The sequence below is a fragment of the Galeopterus variegatus genome, unplaced genomic scaffold, assembly GCF_000696425.1.
Source record: "Galeopterus variegatus unplaced genomic scaffold, G_variegatus-3.0.2 Scaffold3172, whole genome shotgun sequence".
Taxonomy (NCBI): Eukaryota; Metazoa; Chordata; class Mammalia; order Dermoptera; family Cynocephalidae; genus Galeopterus; species Galeopterus variegatus.
Window position 1 is genome coordinate 128,584 of NW_007729283.1, and position 17,704 is coordinate 146,287.

The 17,704-nt window shown below is 42.5% G+C and overlaps 1 protein-coding gene across 1 annotated transcript in view; it reads left to right on the forward strand.

The window, feature by feature from the left end:
• LARS2 (leucyl-tRNA synthetase 2, mitochondrial) overlaps positions 1-17,704 on the forward strand; it is a 186,647-nt gene that overhangs the window by 80,666 nt on the left and 88,277 nt on the right. The window contains 1 exon segment of the mRNA XM_008584192.1: positions 8,083-8,226. Within this exon segment, the coding sequence (XP_008582414.1) occupies positions 8,083-8,226 (144 nt within the window).

Below are 17,704 nucleotides of genomic sequence, written 5' to 3' on the forward strand. Positions count from 1 at the left end.
ATCAACCACATTGTATATCGACAAAATAAAATTAAGAAAAAAATAAAAATAAAATAAAATGTTAGCTGTTTAAAATATTTTGTTTTGTTTTTTTTTAAGTGTTGAGTCCCCATTATCCTTTGGGTGTAAATTGAGAGTGAGAACTTGATGGAACTGAGTCATACTAATGTCCAATGATTGTAAACTATCCTGAGTCAATTTCATTTCTGAAAAAATAGCTGTTTCTCTCCCCAGAGCCCTGTGAGATGAGGAATATGCATTCAGAGTTCCTGACCGCAACAGACTTTTTTGTGTTGTTAAAACATAATTTTTATGCCGGCCCGGTGTCGCACTGGACAGTGCGCCCCTTGGGAGCGCGGCGGCGCTCCCGCCAAGGGTTCGGATCCCATGTGGAGACCGGTTCCCGCTCACTGGCTGAGCGTGGTGCGGGCGCAACACCGAGGGTTGCGATCCCATTTCCGGTCAGTAAAAAAGACAAAAAGGAAAAAAAAAACATAATTATTGAAAAGTTAAAAACTTGACTCCCCTAGAAATATAGTATGAACATGTGTCATAGATTTTATTCAAGTCATTAATTAATGAGGGAGCCAGTTATACTAAGACTGGTTCAAATGAGATTTCAAGGAACATCGATTTAGAGTCAAACGAATGCTGAAATGAATTTGTGAATAGAATCAAAACTGCTTAATGCCTTTATAAGGCAACGAACCTAACCTTTGGGGCTATCTTTTTTGTGAGACAGAATCATTTGCATTGTCAGTAGATGGGAACTATTTGCATACTCTCAGACAGAAATTATTCTCATTGCTGTTAGTTTTCTACAAATTAACCCCTGCAGGGTTGTAAAATAACTTAAACAATAGTAAATAGAAACTCAAACAAAGGTACATATCCTTAGAAAATCAGATAATCCCCAGGGGATATGAGCCTGATGGACAACCCAATTTACACTGAATGGAAGCCCAGAAATTGCTCTTGCTTATTTCTCAGTTTTGGATAGTTTTTTAACAGCATTTTTAATATTCAGAAACAAAAGGCTATGAAGAAAATCCTAATGGGAAAATTGTGGATCCTGTTGCCAATCAAGATTTCGTGCCGATCCAGCGGACTGACAGATACATTTTCATAAGAGCCTCCCTTGCTCTAGGTAGACAATAATTATATCCAAATGGAGTTTCTACATTGGAATCACCTATGGGAGGGTGGGTGAGGGAATACAATGAGCTACAGAATGTATCCCAAGGGACAGTAAGAAGGATCAACACAAGTCAAAGTTTTAAGGCATGAAAAAGCAAAGCAGAGGGCACCCTGCAGGTAGAACTGGCATCACAGGAAAGAGTAAGCAATTCTTTGAAGCCTGTAAGTGTAAGAAAATAATCTAAGTGATTCATTTGCAGAAATGACTTATCTGAGGGTGTTTTATTGAGATGGTAATTAGTTCCTAGCCCCTTTTGTTTTCTTCATTTTCCCAGAGGGTCTCTGAACTGATAAGGCTCTCCTTGAGATGCTAATTAATTACTAGCACCCATTGTTTTCTTCAATTCCTGGTGTTTCTCCCTTCACAGGGCTTAGGTGGGCCTTTTTCAAGGGTTTGTCCTGAGCTCCCAAAGGAATTCCTTGCAGGGGGCTAATAAATTTTAGCTGTCCTTCAGGAAGATTGTGTATCTGGTAGTACTCAGCCAGTGAGGAAGTGGGGGCAGGGGTGTTTTAATTCATTTTTTAATTGACACATAGTGATTGTACATTAATATGGCATACGGTGTGTTTGGATACATGTGTACAATGTGCAATGGTCAAACCAAGATAATTATCACATCTGCCATTTCTTGGTGTTGGGAACATTCAACTTTCTCTCTTCTAGCTATTTGAAATTATACAATAAATTGTTGTTAACTATAGTCACCCTCCAGTGCTATAGAATGCTAAAACTTATTCCTCCTTTCTAGCTTTATTTTTATATCTGTTTGTTGGCCAACCTCTCTCTATATTGTCCTACCCCCTACCCTTCCCAGACTCTAGTAACTACTGTTCTACTCTCTACTTCTATGAGACCAACTTTTTTTTTTTTAGCTTCCACATATGAGTGAGAACATGCAGTATTTCTTTCTGTGCCTGGCTTATTTTACTTCACATAATGTCCTCCAGGCTCATCCATGTTGCTGCAAATAACAGGATTTTATTCCTTTTTATGGCCATATAGTATTCTATTGTGTGTATATACCACATTTTCTTTATCCAATCATCAGTTGAAGGACACTTAGATTGATTCTATATTTTAGTTATTGTAAATAATGCTGCAAATAAACATGGTGGTATAGGTACCCCTTTGACATTCTGATTTCCTTTTCTTTGGATGTATACCCAGTAGTGAAATTACTGGATCATACAGTAGTTCCATTTGTAGTTTTTTGAGAAATCACCATACCGTTTTCCATAATGGCTTTGCTAATTTACATTCCCACCAACAGTGTATAAACATTCCCTTTTCTCCACATGCTCACCAGCATTTGTTGTTTTTTTGTCTTTTTTATAATATCCATTATAACTGGGGTGAGATGATGCCATTGTTGGTTTGATTTGCATTTCCCTGATGATTGGTGGTCCTGAGCATTTTTTCATCTACCTGTTGGCCATTTGTATGTCTTCTTTTGAGAAATGTCTATTCAGTTCATTTGCCCATTTTTAAATTGGATTATTTGTTTTTTGTTGTTGTCGAGTTGTTTGAGTTCCTGTATATTCTGGATTTCCTGTCAGCTGAATAGCCCTGACTAATTCTGAAGTAGCCTGTCCATGGACAGGTATTAGGGAGGAATAATTTGGATTATTTTATGGATTTTCATTTTAAAAAAATATTGTGTTTGTATTGCTAGTTGTTGATTTAAGTGTTTTTGGTGTATTCATTTTTTAAGTCACCCCTAAAATATCATGATCTTAAGAAAAAAATCATAGACAGAATGCAAAAATGCACACGGTACATTGTTTGAAGATAAGTTAGCCCTAATTCAAGGTATTTTTTCCAGATAGATCTCCTTTTATTGGATAGCTGTTTTCAAATTGGCTTTAAAACATAAAACATGTTACTGTCAGTTAGCATTCTATGTCTATGGTTTATTTTAAAATATAAGCTTTTGAAATTAACTTTAGAAAGTTAATTGACTTTAGACAGTCTGCTCATAGTATATGTAAAAGCCTATTTTTTTGTAGGCCTTTGTAAAGCCTATTTAACCAAAAATAACTTAGGTTTTAGTACGTTTTCTCTAACAGCATTATTATAACTTTCTATTTTTTTAATAAAAGACAGCCTTAACCCTTAAATTCAGGTCTGCCTACAGCTGTGTAAATGAACATTTAGGGAACATATTTGAGCAGAGGATTACTAAACATAACTGGAGTGTTTAAGTCTTTTGTTCTTAACAAACACTGTCCACGAAATGTTCAGTTCCATTGCAAAATGGAATCTGCTCTCACTCTCTCAAAACAAAAATATTTTCAGCTATAAATATGATTATAAAAACCTCTACTTGGCTGGCAGAACATTAATTTTACCTCTCTGTTTAAAAAAAAAAAGTTTTATTCCATGGATGTAGTTATTAGAGAGGATGATGATGCAGTATTATGCTTAGACATTCCAGGGAACTGTGGAGAGTCACCTAATTTATGAGTTTGTCTTTGGCTGTCTCTATTATTTAAGTAGCAGCTGATGATAATGCTAATTCACCCCCCTAAGCTAGGTTTGCAGTGTGGCCTCTGCTTCAGAAACCATACTGAAAGAATCACTGCGCACAGACAAACAGGCACCTCTTCCACCACACCACCTTGTGGCTTTGGAGTGTGGTGGCAGTAACAAATAAAAGGTAGCCTTGCGGGCCGGCCCGGTGGCGCACTGCTACAGTGTGCCGCTTGGGAGTGCGGCGGCACTCCCGTCGAGGGTTCAGATCCCACATACAGACTGGCCGCTCACTGGCTGAGCGAGGTGCAGGTGCAACACCAAGGGTTGCGATCCTGTTGCCGGTCCCGGTCCGGTACGGGTGCGACACTGAGGGTTGCGATCCGTTGCCGGACACGAAAAAAAGACAAAAAGGAAAAAAAAAAAAGGTAGCCTTGGGACTCTCACCCCCACCACCAACTCGGTCCAAATTCAGGCCCATTCTGGATAGAATGGAGCACAATTGATTTTGAGGGCTACATCCTTTAATGAGATCTATGTGGCATTCTTTAGTTAAGCATGCTTTTGTCCAGAAAAAAGCTAATAGATCTTGAGAAAATCAATCCCCTAAAATATATACTTTACCAGCCTTTTGGAACCTGAAGCTGCCTCACTATACTCAGAAAACGTCTTTGGTAATAAAAAGCAGAGCTTGAGGAGAAGGAAGCAAGGAAAGCCATGGAGAGTAGCCCCTTAAGGGCCAGGGGACTGATGTGTTGGCCAAGAGACCAAAATGTGCTGATGGAGGATGTGATCTAGAAGAGACTGGCACCTTGTGTGAAAGTGAGGCCCAGGGAAAAAGGGCAAGGTGACCTGAGGGGAAGAGGAGGAGAGGTAATGAAGAGATGAGAGACGGTGAGGATTTGGAACAGGAAGCCTGGCTGGGGCAGCAGACGCCACAACTGCGGTGTTGCAGAGAGGAGAGCTGATCAATGCAAAATCAGGATGATACTGCCTGAAGAGTCCCCAAGGAGCTCAGAGTCACCCACATCTCCAAGAGCCTAACAGCAAAGAAAGGTAGAAGGAGGAGACAAAAATGATGTGACAGCCACCATCACTGTGCTGACTTGACCTCTTATGAACGTGGCTTCTTTGCGTGCGTAATTGTATTATGGTGTGCATTTCTAAAATGCCTTCAAAAAGCTTCCCACACTGAAATCACTCAAACAAAAAATGTTAGTCCTAGTGATTAACCCTTGATAAACAGGAAATTCTGTTCTTTGGAATGATTCATTCTGGAATGTTGCCAGATAACTAACTGTTGTGAAGGAAGCAGTGGGTAAAATTGGGGTTCCGTGTGTTTGCATATGTTTTAATGATTTTGGTATTGATTTAAGATTGATTTCATAATATACATATAGACTGTTTTACACATAAGTCTAGTTAACCTCAAAGGATCGTGAAGTTGACTTCAGTGGGTGATAGACAACATAAATGTCAAGTAGGGAAATGAATATAGATAGTCAGTGAAGTTGTCTAGAAATTATATCCTATTCTGCAAGACTGCACTTGCTTAAAAATCAGGGTGTCCGTCAAAGAAAATGTTCAAAATGTGAAAATTCAGGAATGCTGGATAAGGGAGGACCTTGGTTTCAAGGGAAGCGGTATGACAGAGACAGTTATGTAAGAGAGGAGACCTGAAAAAAAGGATTTGGGAAACTACTCCAGTGCTTCAAGAGGCTGCACATGCTGTGCTCCCTGAATCTGGAGCCCTGAATTTTGACCACCCTTAGTCTGACCACTTGTGACTAGCCTGAATCTGCAGTGCTGCAGTTGAGGTGGATTGTGGGCCTGGGAAGAAACACAGATGTGGATTCTTTTTTTCCCCCTTTTTGTCTTTTTTTCGTGACCAGTAACGGGATTGCAACCCTCAGTGTCGCGCCCACACTGCGCTCAACCAGTGAGCGGACCGGTCTCTATATGGGATCCGAACCCTCGGCGGGAGCGCGGTGGCACTCTACCTACCGAGTGCGCCACCGGGCCGGCCCCAGATGTGGATTCTCACAGCTGATGCATCTTTGATTGAGATGCTCTTTCCTTTTCTCCCAAGTCTTTCATTGGGGAAAATAATTGCTTTTGTTTGCCTTTCATTCAAATCCGGTTTTTATTATAACTTATAAACCTCTTTGGAGCACATCTTCCTCATTGCATTTTGTAACCTAGAGCCTGAGAGATGCCAAGCTGTGTGGGAAATGTTGATAAGAAAATAAAGTCCTATTTGTTTTTGCAATCCACAATACCAAGTATTTGCTTCTCCCATAACCTCTGAGGTTTGCAGGGGGCAGGAGGCAGAGGTAGAGGTATATAGAACTTTTTTTTCTCCCTTTTATATTTTATACAGTTTTAGTTGTGCATGGGATGGGTTTTTGGTTTTGTTTTTAGGGGGGGCAGTGGAGGGGATTGCCTCTTAAATGAATTGTCTAAATTATTAAGTAATACTTGGCCCTTTCTTTTTACTTGTTATTGTAAGTGGTCTCCTTCATCCCAGCCCCTAACACAGGCAGTGACAATACATAAGTAAATTACTTTTGTTTTATTAACCTAAAGTTTTTAGGTCTAAGGTACTTTTGTTCTATATTTTGACTCTGTATATGTATAAACTCAAGGCTTTGGGGTGCCCTATTTTAGAGGAAAAAATTATTCAATGCATGTCTTTCCCACCCCAACTCTAGACTTTACAGGCTTAAATTTTTCAGTGGATGGACAGCTTTTAGCTGTAAAATCATAACCCACAATCACCAGCCCACAGATGAGTTAGCCTCTTCCCCACCCCTACTTTTTATATAATTTTTAGATATGTCTCTGGATCAGTCAGTGTCCCAGCAGGAAAAAGAGGGCACACCCAAAAGGAGTCATTGAAGAAAATGTAACAAAGGGACTATTTGTGCAGTGTTCAGGGAAGCTGAGAATGGTAGTGAAGCACCTGGCCCTAGCAACAGAAGGAAGAAGCCGTTGCCACCCACCCTGCGCTGAAGGGGCAGTGTCAGGAGCAGTTTCCGGGACCTAGGAGAGCAGTAGCTATGGCAGCAGGAGAGGCCTGCCCATCACAGGCCGTGGCCTTCAGTAGAGCCTGTGGCCACTGCCAGCCCATGGCCCAGCAAGGGCCCGAGTCAGTGCAGGCCACAGAGGTCAGCTTCCTAAGGCATAGAACAAGATGGAAAGAGGGTCTGGAGGGGCAAGTGGACAATAGTTAGCACAATCTCTTATTAGAATTGCTTATTAAAATTTTAGAAAACAATGTGCATCAAGTCAGGATATTTTAGTGCCCAAACACATTTCTCTGTACTCATTGCCTTCTTTGTGCCAAGTGGTACCTGAATGTCATAAAAGAGTGAAGTAGATGGAAGAGGTATTTGTTTTAAATAAAAATAGAAACTAGCTAGAGCTCTATGGAGAGAATCTTCATAATGGTTAAGACTACGTGTTCAATCAGCCAAATTATTCTATGGAGACAGAGCTCAGAAGAGTAGTTATCATTAGGGGTGGAGGTGGGGGGCAGAGGTTGATTGGTAGAAGGTACAACAGAGTTTTCTAGAATGTTAGAAATTTTCTATCTTGATATGAGTGGTAGTTACATGTGTATATACTTACGTAAAAATTCATTGAGGGCTGGCTGGTTAGCTCAGTTACTTAGAGCGCAGCCTTGTAACCAAGGAAGGTCAAGTGTTCAGATCCCCATACTGGCCAACTGCCCAAAAAGAAAAAAAATTACTCTATGTATGTTAACTTTAATTTAATTTTAATTTTTTAAAATTGCAAGTAAATTTCATTTCTAGAGCTGAGTTCCTACTCTGACTCTGTCACTAAGTGAACTTAGGTAAGTTATCTAATTTCTCTGTTTCTCAAATTCCTTATCTGCAGTATGAGAATAATAATATACTTATCTCAAAAGGTGGTTGTAAGGATTCAAAGAGCTAACCTTAATAAGCCACTTAGCTTAGCAACTAGCACATGTTAATCACTCAATAAATGTTAGCAATGTTATTAAAATAAACACATTTGTTTCCCCTAAAATAATCCCATTCTGCTAAATTCTAGGTAGGTACCATTTTTTTCTTCTTTTCCTCTGTTTACTAAAATTTACAATTCTGCTGGTTCATCCTTTCATACAAGAAGATACCAAAGTTGAGTTAGACACTTGTGTAAAGGGTTCTTTCCCAAGCATATTCTAATGAAATGAAAGCACAGAGGCAGTTCCCATGTGCTTTTTACAGCTTACTAGTAGTTTCTTGGCCAAGCAGTACTCGAAGGAGATGTCCTCAAGTCTCAGAGAAGAGCTATTGCATTTACAGACCTTTTCACACGTAAGAAGCCTCAAAATAATCCTATCAAGGTACTCACCAGATTGCATCATTTTGTTTTATGAATTATAACAGGCCTTGGTTAACTGGGACCCAGTGGATCAAACAGTGCTTGCCAATGAGCAGGTGGATGAACACGGCTGTTCTTGGCGTTCTGGAGCAAAGGTGGAACAGAAGTACCTCAGGCAGTGGTTTATTAAGACAACAGCCTACGCAAAGGTGAGTGTCAGCCAGGAGGCTCCCCAGTAATGCCCTACGTGTTGGTAGGGTATTGGAGAGCCTCACTACTGGGGTTGACCAATAGGAAGGGCTCTTAGAGCCATGCATATGCAGACAGGAAGGAGATGAGCCTCAGTGGCACTCTCTCAGAGAGTGATTAGTTTGGATCTCTCAGTTGTAAGTCAGGAATGACACCTGGAGGTCATTATAAGCATTTGTTTGCTGACCTTTCAACTCACTGCCAGAGAGGTCAACAAACATCCAAGATAGCAGCAATAAAGCTTAAAAAAAGAGAGAGAAAAGTGCGTTCATCTGTGTAGTTCTAATAAGACCTCCAGAAAGATAGGATGAAATTTTTGAGAGTTCAGAAAAGATCATCTGAAAGAAATGAATAGGTGGTCGATCTCCATGAAGTAAGGCCCGAGTGAAAATGAACTCAGCCAGGAACCAAAGCTCTGGATTCTAACTCTGCTGTGTCCCTGATTAACAGTGTAAAGTGGTTCCTGGGCCTTATTTTCCTTGTCAGTAAAATAAAGAGGTTGGACCAAGTGATCTTTAAGGTGCCTTCTGGCACTTCGCATGTTCAGGGATTCAGGGCAAAGCCAACTATTAGAAGCAGGGGCTTGCCTATTAAGTCACCAATAACCTGGGCAAAATGATAATCGGTTCTATATATACATGGAACCACTCTGTGCAAGGTGTCCTTTGAACTTACCAAGTTTCAGGATACTGGAATTGAGGAGTTACTCCCTGAAACTCCAGAGACAAATGATAAGAGCAAATTAGGGACAGTTCACATGGCAATTTGATGATCTCTGTATTCTTATCTATGCATGAAACTGAACATAACCAGAGTCTGAAAAAGTAAAGGCAGCATGAAGGGCTGCTCACGGTATGTCATGGTAGTTCTTTGCCTATGGTAGTCACCATAAGAAGGATAGTTGTACCCTTCCACAGTAGCCCTTGGGTTGCTCTATCAGAGATAGGGTATGGGACTGAAATAGATTTTGAGTCAGATTCGGTATTGCAGTACTTATATGCAAAGAAAGCACAAATTTCTAAATAATCTCTGATCACTTTGCTGAATTAGAACTGCAGTATACCAACTCACAATAGCAATGCCATATGGAAATATGACCTCCAGTTTTCTCACTCAAAAGACATGTCTTAAATGAGGCTCTTTTCCCATTATAATTTATTCAGAATTCAGCAGAGAATAGCATATGGATTTGGAAAAGTGCTCATTAGAACTTGTTAACACAGTGCCTTGCTCCTTTTAAGCAGAGGAATATTGGAGATTGAATGAGAAGAGCAAAGCTGAGGATGTTGCTTTCTGTGCTCTCCTAAGCAGAGGGAGCCCCTATCTGGTGACAGTTGGGGTCCATTGTGTTACTGGGAGGGATGCCAGGTCACCTCATGAACCTGCTAGATGATTCTGTAATAGGCATTGTTGGAAAAGCCACCTAATTAGCTCTTTTGTTTTGACCTCTGCCTTTAGTTGGAAATGTAATAACCTAACTGAGAGGCATTAGTCTTTAAATTGTCAGCTGTGAATTTTCAACTGTTCAGTGGAAATGGTTAGTTACCATGGTGACTTGCCTGGTTCTTGCTGAACTCCTGTGCAGATTTATTGAAAAAACTGTCTTTGGAGGTCAGCACTTGGTTTGCTTTGAAAATCAGGAGAAGAGGGAGAGGAAGACTCCATGAAGCTTCACAGAGAACAATTGCTATGGGGCTGAAAGCAGAACAGAAATACCAGGGGGCTGTGCAGTACTAGGAGACTGTGGCGTTGTAGCCCAGCCAAGAGTCTGCAGCTGAGACTCCAAAAATGCCATGCATTAGAAGTATGGATGATACCTTGGGACTGGGGACAAAATCAGAATAAACTCATCCAGATGAAAAATAATAGCAACCCCAAGAGGCTCAAAAGGAACTTCTAGAACAAAATTAAACATCCTTAAAGGGGACAGCATAATCCAGACTCCCTACAAAGTTTCACCTGCAATGTCTAACCTATAATAAAAAATTACTAGAGTTGCAAAAAGCAGAAAATTGTGACCCATAATCAATGTGGGAGGAAAGCAGCCCAATAGAAATGGACTGTGAGGTGATGCAGATATTGGAATTAGTAGATAAAGCCAAAGGCATCTATTATGTAAATGGCCTGGGACTTAAAAGAAAAGATGGCCACGATGAGTGAACAGATAGGGAATCTCAGGAGACAGTAGAAACTATTTTTAAAAAATGAACCAACTAGAAATTTAGAACAGAAAAGTACAATATCTGGAATGAGAAATTTACTATTTTGGCTGCAGAGAGTTAAGAAAGGGTTAAGTAGACCATAAAACTGGAGGGAAGTTCCCTTCCCTCCATGTAGGAAACAGCATGTGTGGTGGCCCTAAAACAGAAGTGTATGTGATGGGTTTAAGAAGCTGAAAGAAGGACACTATAACTTAACTGAGAGAGGGATACTGTAGCTTAACTGAGACTCAAGACAGGGCTGGAGAGGTGCTTAGGGGTTAAATCAGGCATTGCCTTTTAGGTCTTAAGGAATTTGGATTTTACCATGGGGACCATAGGAAACCATTAAAGGTTTCTAAGGAAGGGAGTGACATGGTCAGATTTGTATTTTTATAAGATCACTGTGGAAAAGGCAAGTGTGGATGCAGAGAGACCAGTTAGAAGGCTATTGCAATGGTCCTGGCATGCAAAACTTAGACTTAGGTAGGAGTAGTAGGGAGAGGTATGTAGTTAGAAAAACATTCAGGAGGTGAAATTGTAGCACTTGGTGATATATTGGGTGAGGGTATGTAGGAGATGGTGGCATCAAGGAAGACCTGGCTTGAACAGTAAGTGGATGGTTAGGCCACTTACTGGGATAGGAAGTCCTGGAAGAGACATAGTCCTGACCCTTTTGAGTTTGCAGTGGCCATGGGACATTTGAGTAGAGATGTAAAGATAATAGGTGCTTGGAAAATTAGGTCCAAAACTTCATAGATCAAATAAGATAGGACATCTGCTTTGAAACCTGGTATGATAGAAATAGTCTTGAATTAGTGAAGTGGTCCTGCTCTATAGATAGGGGAGATGTTGAATCAATTAGTAATGCTTTCAGCTGTGAATATCTGAAAACCCAGGTTATGGTGGCCTAAACAACATCTGCTTTGAAACCTGGTATGATAGAAATAGTCTTGAATTAGTGAAGTGGTCCTGCTCTATAGATAGGGGAGATGTTGTATCAATTAGTAATGCTTTCAGCTGTGAATATCTGAAAACCCAGGTTATGGTGGCCTAAACAAATAGGAAGTTACTTTTCCCACTTAACTAGTTCTAGTTACTGAGACTGAACAGGGAAAGGGCTCTGAATTGGCATATCAGTGGTTCTATTGGCCCTTCCTTCCTGCCTGTCATCTTATGGTTGCAATATGGCTGCTACAGCTCCAGACATCACATCTTCATCCAAGGCAGAAAGAAGCAAAAGGGGAAGTACGAGTGACTGTTCCTTTTATCTGGAAAGCAAGATGTTTTCCAGAAACCCCCAGCAGAATTCCACTGATGTCTGATTAGCTCCAGTTGTGTCATGTACCCCCAGCTTCAAGGGAAACTAGGAAAGCAGGCTTAGGCTTTTTAGCTTCAGTAGTCGAGGTGGATGGGCGAAAAGAATGGACAGTGGCTGCTGGGATGGCCAGTGAGCTGTGCCCACCACACTTATCTTTAGAGCTTCCTATCCGCGTCTGGTTTTGCAGCTCCGAGGGCTGCCTCTGTGGTGTATGGCTGTAGTCTGCTTGGGAGCACGGCTGTGGAGGAGCCCCCATTCCATTCACTTAACTTCAAAATTTTAAAGACAACACCTGATGTGAAAATTACAGGGAACCCTGAAATATAAAAATGCTTTATTAAGGCTGTTCTGTGTTGTATTTGATTTTTCTCCTCTTGTCCCCTACCCAGCCTTCCTAAGATTGTTTGCTTTGTGAAATCTTAAAGTGATTTCAGCCACTCATTCTGTGAAAAAGAAAACTTGCAGTGGGAGTATCTGAGGAACATGAATTAGTCTTGGCAGAGTGTGTGGGCGGGATCCTGTGGGCAGCACTGCTGAGGTGAGAGCTAGGGGAGGCAGATGGACTGCAGCCTTACATGCAGACAGCGAAAGAGATTCGGAGTCTAATGGAGCGCCTCAGTTCCTGACAGCAGTGTGACAGCTGGAAGGAGAAACAAATAGAGAGAGGGCCTCCCCTTTGAACTTTTCCAATAGATCTGTGGTTTCGATTTCTTCTGCTGCCTCCTGTGGCCCCTCGTGGCTGCACTGCAGGCCCTTGGCCCCTGGGGCTCCAAGCCTGTGCTCCTCTTTGGCATGTGCCCTCATGGTGCTATCTTAGCCCCCTAACCAAATTGTAGTTACGTTTTCCAAGTTTTCAGGAGTTACCTGGCTACTGCTAAACAAAGTCTGTGTTCACCTTTCTTTCCCTACCTGATTATCTGTGATAAGAGCTCAGGCCTTTATTTATACCATCTTATTCAGCCCTCACATTAATTCTCTGAGGGTAAAATTAATCCCCATTTTTCTGATGAGGAAATTGAGGCTCCCACTAGAAATATGTAACAGCGCTGGGATTCAAACCTGAGTGACTGAGCTCTTAACCAGCAGTCTCTACTACTTCTCTGGTGGTCCAAATTCATTCGTTCTTCCCCCAGATGTTATTGAGTACCTGGCCAGACCCTGGGCTGGATGCCAAGAATACAGACGAGAGAAGCTGAGGTCCCTGCTCTTAAGGAGCTTAGAGGCTAGTGCAAGAGACAGTGGTGGACATGAGCTGTCATAGCCCAGCAGGATCACGGTCACACTGCAGGAGAGTGCAAGGGGAGATGAAGCAGATGAGGTACCCCAAGTCTGTCCAGTGGTTTAGGGAGGTATCACCAAGAAGATGAAAGATGGGAAGCACAAAATGTCTGCAAGGGAGCATTTTGTTGCCTTCTAGATGTGCAGGAAGCTTTACTCTTCAGCCAGCATTTCCAATTAGGTCTTTGCTGGCCAGAAGCAGATCCCAACATCGAGCCCTTATGAAATTGGGGGGGATGGGAGGTATAGGCTCCCCGTTTTCCTGTCTCTTTGTGCCCCTCCACACTTTGTGTCTCTGGTTTTGACTCTGTCTCACAAAGGTTGTGGGTAAGCTTGCAGGAGAGGGAAGGGAGGTTTGTGCCAGGAACTCTGGGGAGGTTGAGGAGGAGGCTAGAGCAGGGAGACAGATGCAGAGGAGCAGTGATGCAGGGGTCCGGCCTCCAGCATCCTTCCCTGGCCACTTAAGAGTCACCTGCACTCTGGTATGCAGACCTTGGGGAGACTTGTTTCAATCCGGAGGCCCTGGGTTGCTTATGAAAGCATTCAGCTGCCCCCTGGAAATTGAGCCTGTTGCCTGGCTTTCTGCTTCTACCCTTATATTCTGTCTCGGCCCCAGAACAGAGGCTGCTCACGGGTAGCATCAGGAAATGCCTCTCGGTATCACTACCCAGTCACCCCTGTGCTGCTCAGGAAGCTTTGCAAAGGGATTGGTAAGGGAGGTTTGGTGACTTGGCTCCACCCTGTCCTCTGTCCCCAAGAAAGCTCTTAGGACACAGTGCCTCCTCCTGTTTGTGCATGCTGGGTCTTCATGTGGTGGGGGTGCACACAGGTTAGATGCTGGTAACAGAGGCAAAGTGACTGAGAATCAAGAGGAGCAAGGAAGAAGCATTTAACGAGCTGTCAGCTTCTCTGTAGGGCTCTGAGTACACAGGCCAGGGCTGGGATTTAGTGATGATAATGCCTGGGTTTATCTACTGCAGGGTTTTCTCTTAAAAGCCCTGCAGCTTCAAAGTTCTTGTTTCATCCATCCCACCATGCCCCTGTGGTCAGTCAGGGCTGAGGGTGGACTTATCCCTCCCCCACTAAAAAAATACTTTATTAGTTACTGAGTGGTAGGAGGACAGAGTCCCATGGCTCTCGGCCCCTGGACTTTCAAACCAGTGCTCAGGCGTGCCCTCCAAGCACTCCTCCCTGCCGGAGTTCTTCCCCATGCCTGGGCTGTCTCTTCTTTTGGAAGACTCTGCTCCCATCCTGGGATCTGGTTTTGACTCTCTGTCTCACAAAGCTAATCAAGTGTAAATTCTGCTCCTTCTTACATAATATCTTCTCCTTCTGTTCTCTGTTTTCCCTGCCTCTCCAGGATCTTAGTCCTAAGTTGGACTCTATTCTTCTCCACCCTCCGTCCTTTCCTCTTAGCCCTCCTCAGGGGAATTGTTGGCCAGGAGGCCAGTGGCAGGGGGAACAGTTAGGAGTTTTCACAGGGAGAGCTCTCAGCCTCTCAGAAGACCTGTGGGAGTGGGGCTGGGCAGGGGTGGGAAGGGGACAGAGTCCAAAGGAAAGCAGGTGACTTGAGGCTGGCAGTTCCCACGCAAGCAAGAGGCTGCCTAGAGTAGCAGAGCAAGCCCCTTAGTGACGGCTGGGGCGAGGTGAGACTGCTGGGAGCAGACCTCTCGGAGGACTTCTGTCTGGAGAGGTTCATCAGGGTGGTACAGGGCTGGGCCCCAGCTCTGGGATTTAGAAATCTGTAGTGTTTCTAGAAGGCACAGAGAAGATGCAGGCAATTGGGTTTCCTCTCCCTAAAGGTAGGGCCTTCCTGCCCACCTCTGGAATGTCACCCACCATTCATGTCCATATGTGGTCTCTATTAGATCGATCACCTTATTTCCCTTACCCTGAGTTCTTGCTGGCACCCCACTATCCCTCCCTGTCAGGAAAATAAAGACGGCACCTGCCCCCCCCACTCCAGAGTGTGTGAGAACAAAAGAGAACTCTCGTGGGAAACGCAATCTCCAGATGAGCACGCATTCTCTGCAAACAGGAAGGTTTTCATTTTCTGTTTTGTTTTGTTTCTAAAATGGAAGGAATGACTGAAAAGAGAAAATGGAAGAAATAAACTAATACTTCTTATGGTGTATTGACAATAAAATAAATTGTAAATTTGATCAGAAAAAAGTAATGACAAAACTAAACTTTAAGTCTTGCTTTTAAACCCTGAATAGCCTTTCTGAGCTCCTGGCCAAGTCCTTTTGGGGCGTTAGTCTGGATTCCATGGGAAGAAAGAGATGTGTTGGGTTTGCTAGGGAGGGCTGTTGAGTGTCACTAGTAAACCTCTTTAGCTTAGAGAGTCATTTGAATTTTAAACCTAGAAGAACTTGGAAGACATTTAGTATAGGGTCCCCCACATTTAGCTCAAAGTCTCCCACACTTTTTAATCCCTGTCCTGATCTGAAAAAAACATAAAAGCAAGCAAACAAACAAAAAACCCCTCATGTGTGCCTTTACTGCTGCTTGAAATTACAAAATCAGTATGATGTCTAAAAACAAAATAAAGAGATGAAGGCATTACTTTATTTTAAGTAGCCCACGTCCTGCCCCCATCCCTCCTCCCCCCAGTGCAGATTGCCATCCTGAGGTTCCAGCCGTGAAAATTACTGACCCAGCCCACACTTCATTTTATAATTGAGGCATCCAAGCACAGGAAGGAGCCAGCCCCAACTTTGGTCTCCTCAGTCCCAGTCCTACATTCTTTCCACCAGTTCTTGAGAACTAGTTCTCAAGCAACCACGCATTTCTGAGAATCATGTGCAGACAGTAGATGGCATGTGTTGCAGGGAGGCAGGACATTAACAAGTTGGGAAATGTGATAGGTGCAGAGAGAGTGTACAAGTGGCAGGGTAATGGAAAGTGCAGTAATTAGAGGTTTTCTGGGTTGTCCTTGATGGAAGTGGCCTGCTGGCCTCTCAGAGCTAGAGCTGTGTCACACTTTGCATCATTATTCTCTGTGCAAGTGCCCTGTCCTTACCCTGGGCCTCCTGATCCGGGCTGTTGGGTGAACAGTGGCTGCTGCTGCTATTAAGGAAGCAAACAGCCATGAACAGATACATATATACTGATTTTTATTTCAAAATTGGTATTCTCTTATAGAAAGGGACAGTTTCCACAGTATCTTTTCATTTCTCTGTATATTTTGCTTACTGTTCCAGGATGGCTAACTCTTGAGTGTCACATTTGCTCAAAGGACAGATTTGATTCTTTCTGGGGCTGTAATAAGTTGAGAACTCAGGTAAAATGTACTCCAGTAATTTAAAAAGAGTATATTAATAGCATGATCTTAACTGTGTAAAAACACATGCACAAGCACACACACTCGTACTTCATTTTTTCAGTCCTAACACACGATTAGTTTTAAATTTAATGCCGTCAATCACTTGTAATACACCACTGATTGTAAGAAATGTTCCATTAAAGAGTTTATGGAAAAAATGTACATGGGATATAAGTAGGATGGAAGGATATAAACCAAATATTAATAGTCATCTCCCTGGGTGCTTAAGTTGTTTATGGGTAACTATTATTTTCTTCACCCCTCTGTCCTTTCCAAATTTTCTATAAAATGATTATTATCATTTGATAATCATAAAACAAAACAGCATGATAACAGGGTTATGTCATCATTTATTTACACATCTTCTTCAGACTTGAGTGTCTTGGAAAGGAATGGTCTTACATTCTTGCAAGTTCTTAATTTATAGGTAAGCTTCCCATTTGAAGGTAATGAGCAGAACAGAACTGCTGTTGCCATTTTGTTTTTCATGATTAGAACAATAAAAACTTTGAGTCTTGCCCCCTAGACACACCCCTTTCCTGGAACAAGACTACCTTCTTAGGCAAGCCTGCCTTTTTACCCTGATGCCACAGATTGGGCTGAGGACAATTTTCAAGTTGGGGCTATTTAACTACTCCCTCCCTCTCCTGTGGGGTACAATTCCAGCATCTCTTTTGCCCTGTCAACTCACAGGCAGTGAGATAACACAGGCGGCCTCTGGGAATCAGAAGCAATCTCATCAGACAGGTGGCTCTGTCTTGGATGAGTTCAGCCTCAGCCATCTGTATTCTTACGAGTATGATGGTGACATTTCATGACCTGTAGTCACCGTTTCTTGGAAGTTAGTGGAATTAGAACTGTTATGGTGCTGAAATGGTGGGGTTACCAGGGTCAGTAGGGGAAAAAAAAGCCTGATAAGTGTGGCCTGAGTTAAAATATGGATATGAAGAAATTAGCCAAATTGGCTGCCACCATAGCTTTCTGGTTTCCTTTACTGCATCCTTTCCCACAGAGCCTGCACATGGGGCCATGCAGTGGAGTCCCAGGGCATTCCCTGATGGTCATACCTAGAAAGCACACCCTTCTTTCCAGTATCAGTGGCAGTGTTTACATGTGTAAGAGTCCTTTTACTCGGAGCTATTTTATAGCCCAGGGTTTGTCCCTCTCTTTTATGTAAGTCTGAGATGTGCACTTGATGTATGTGTGGACTGGTTGGTGCCTCTTTTCCTCTTGTGCCTTCAGTCCTCTGAATCCACACCGTATTGGCAATTCATACATCATTAACAAGATGACTTGCTCAGAAGTGATTATTTCCT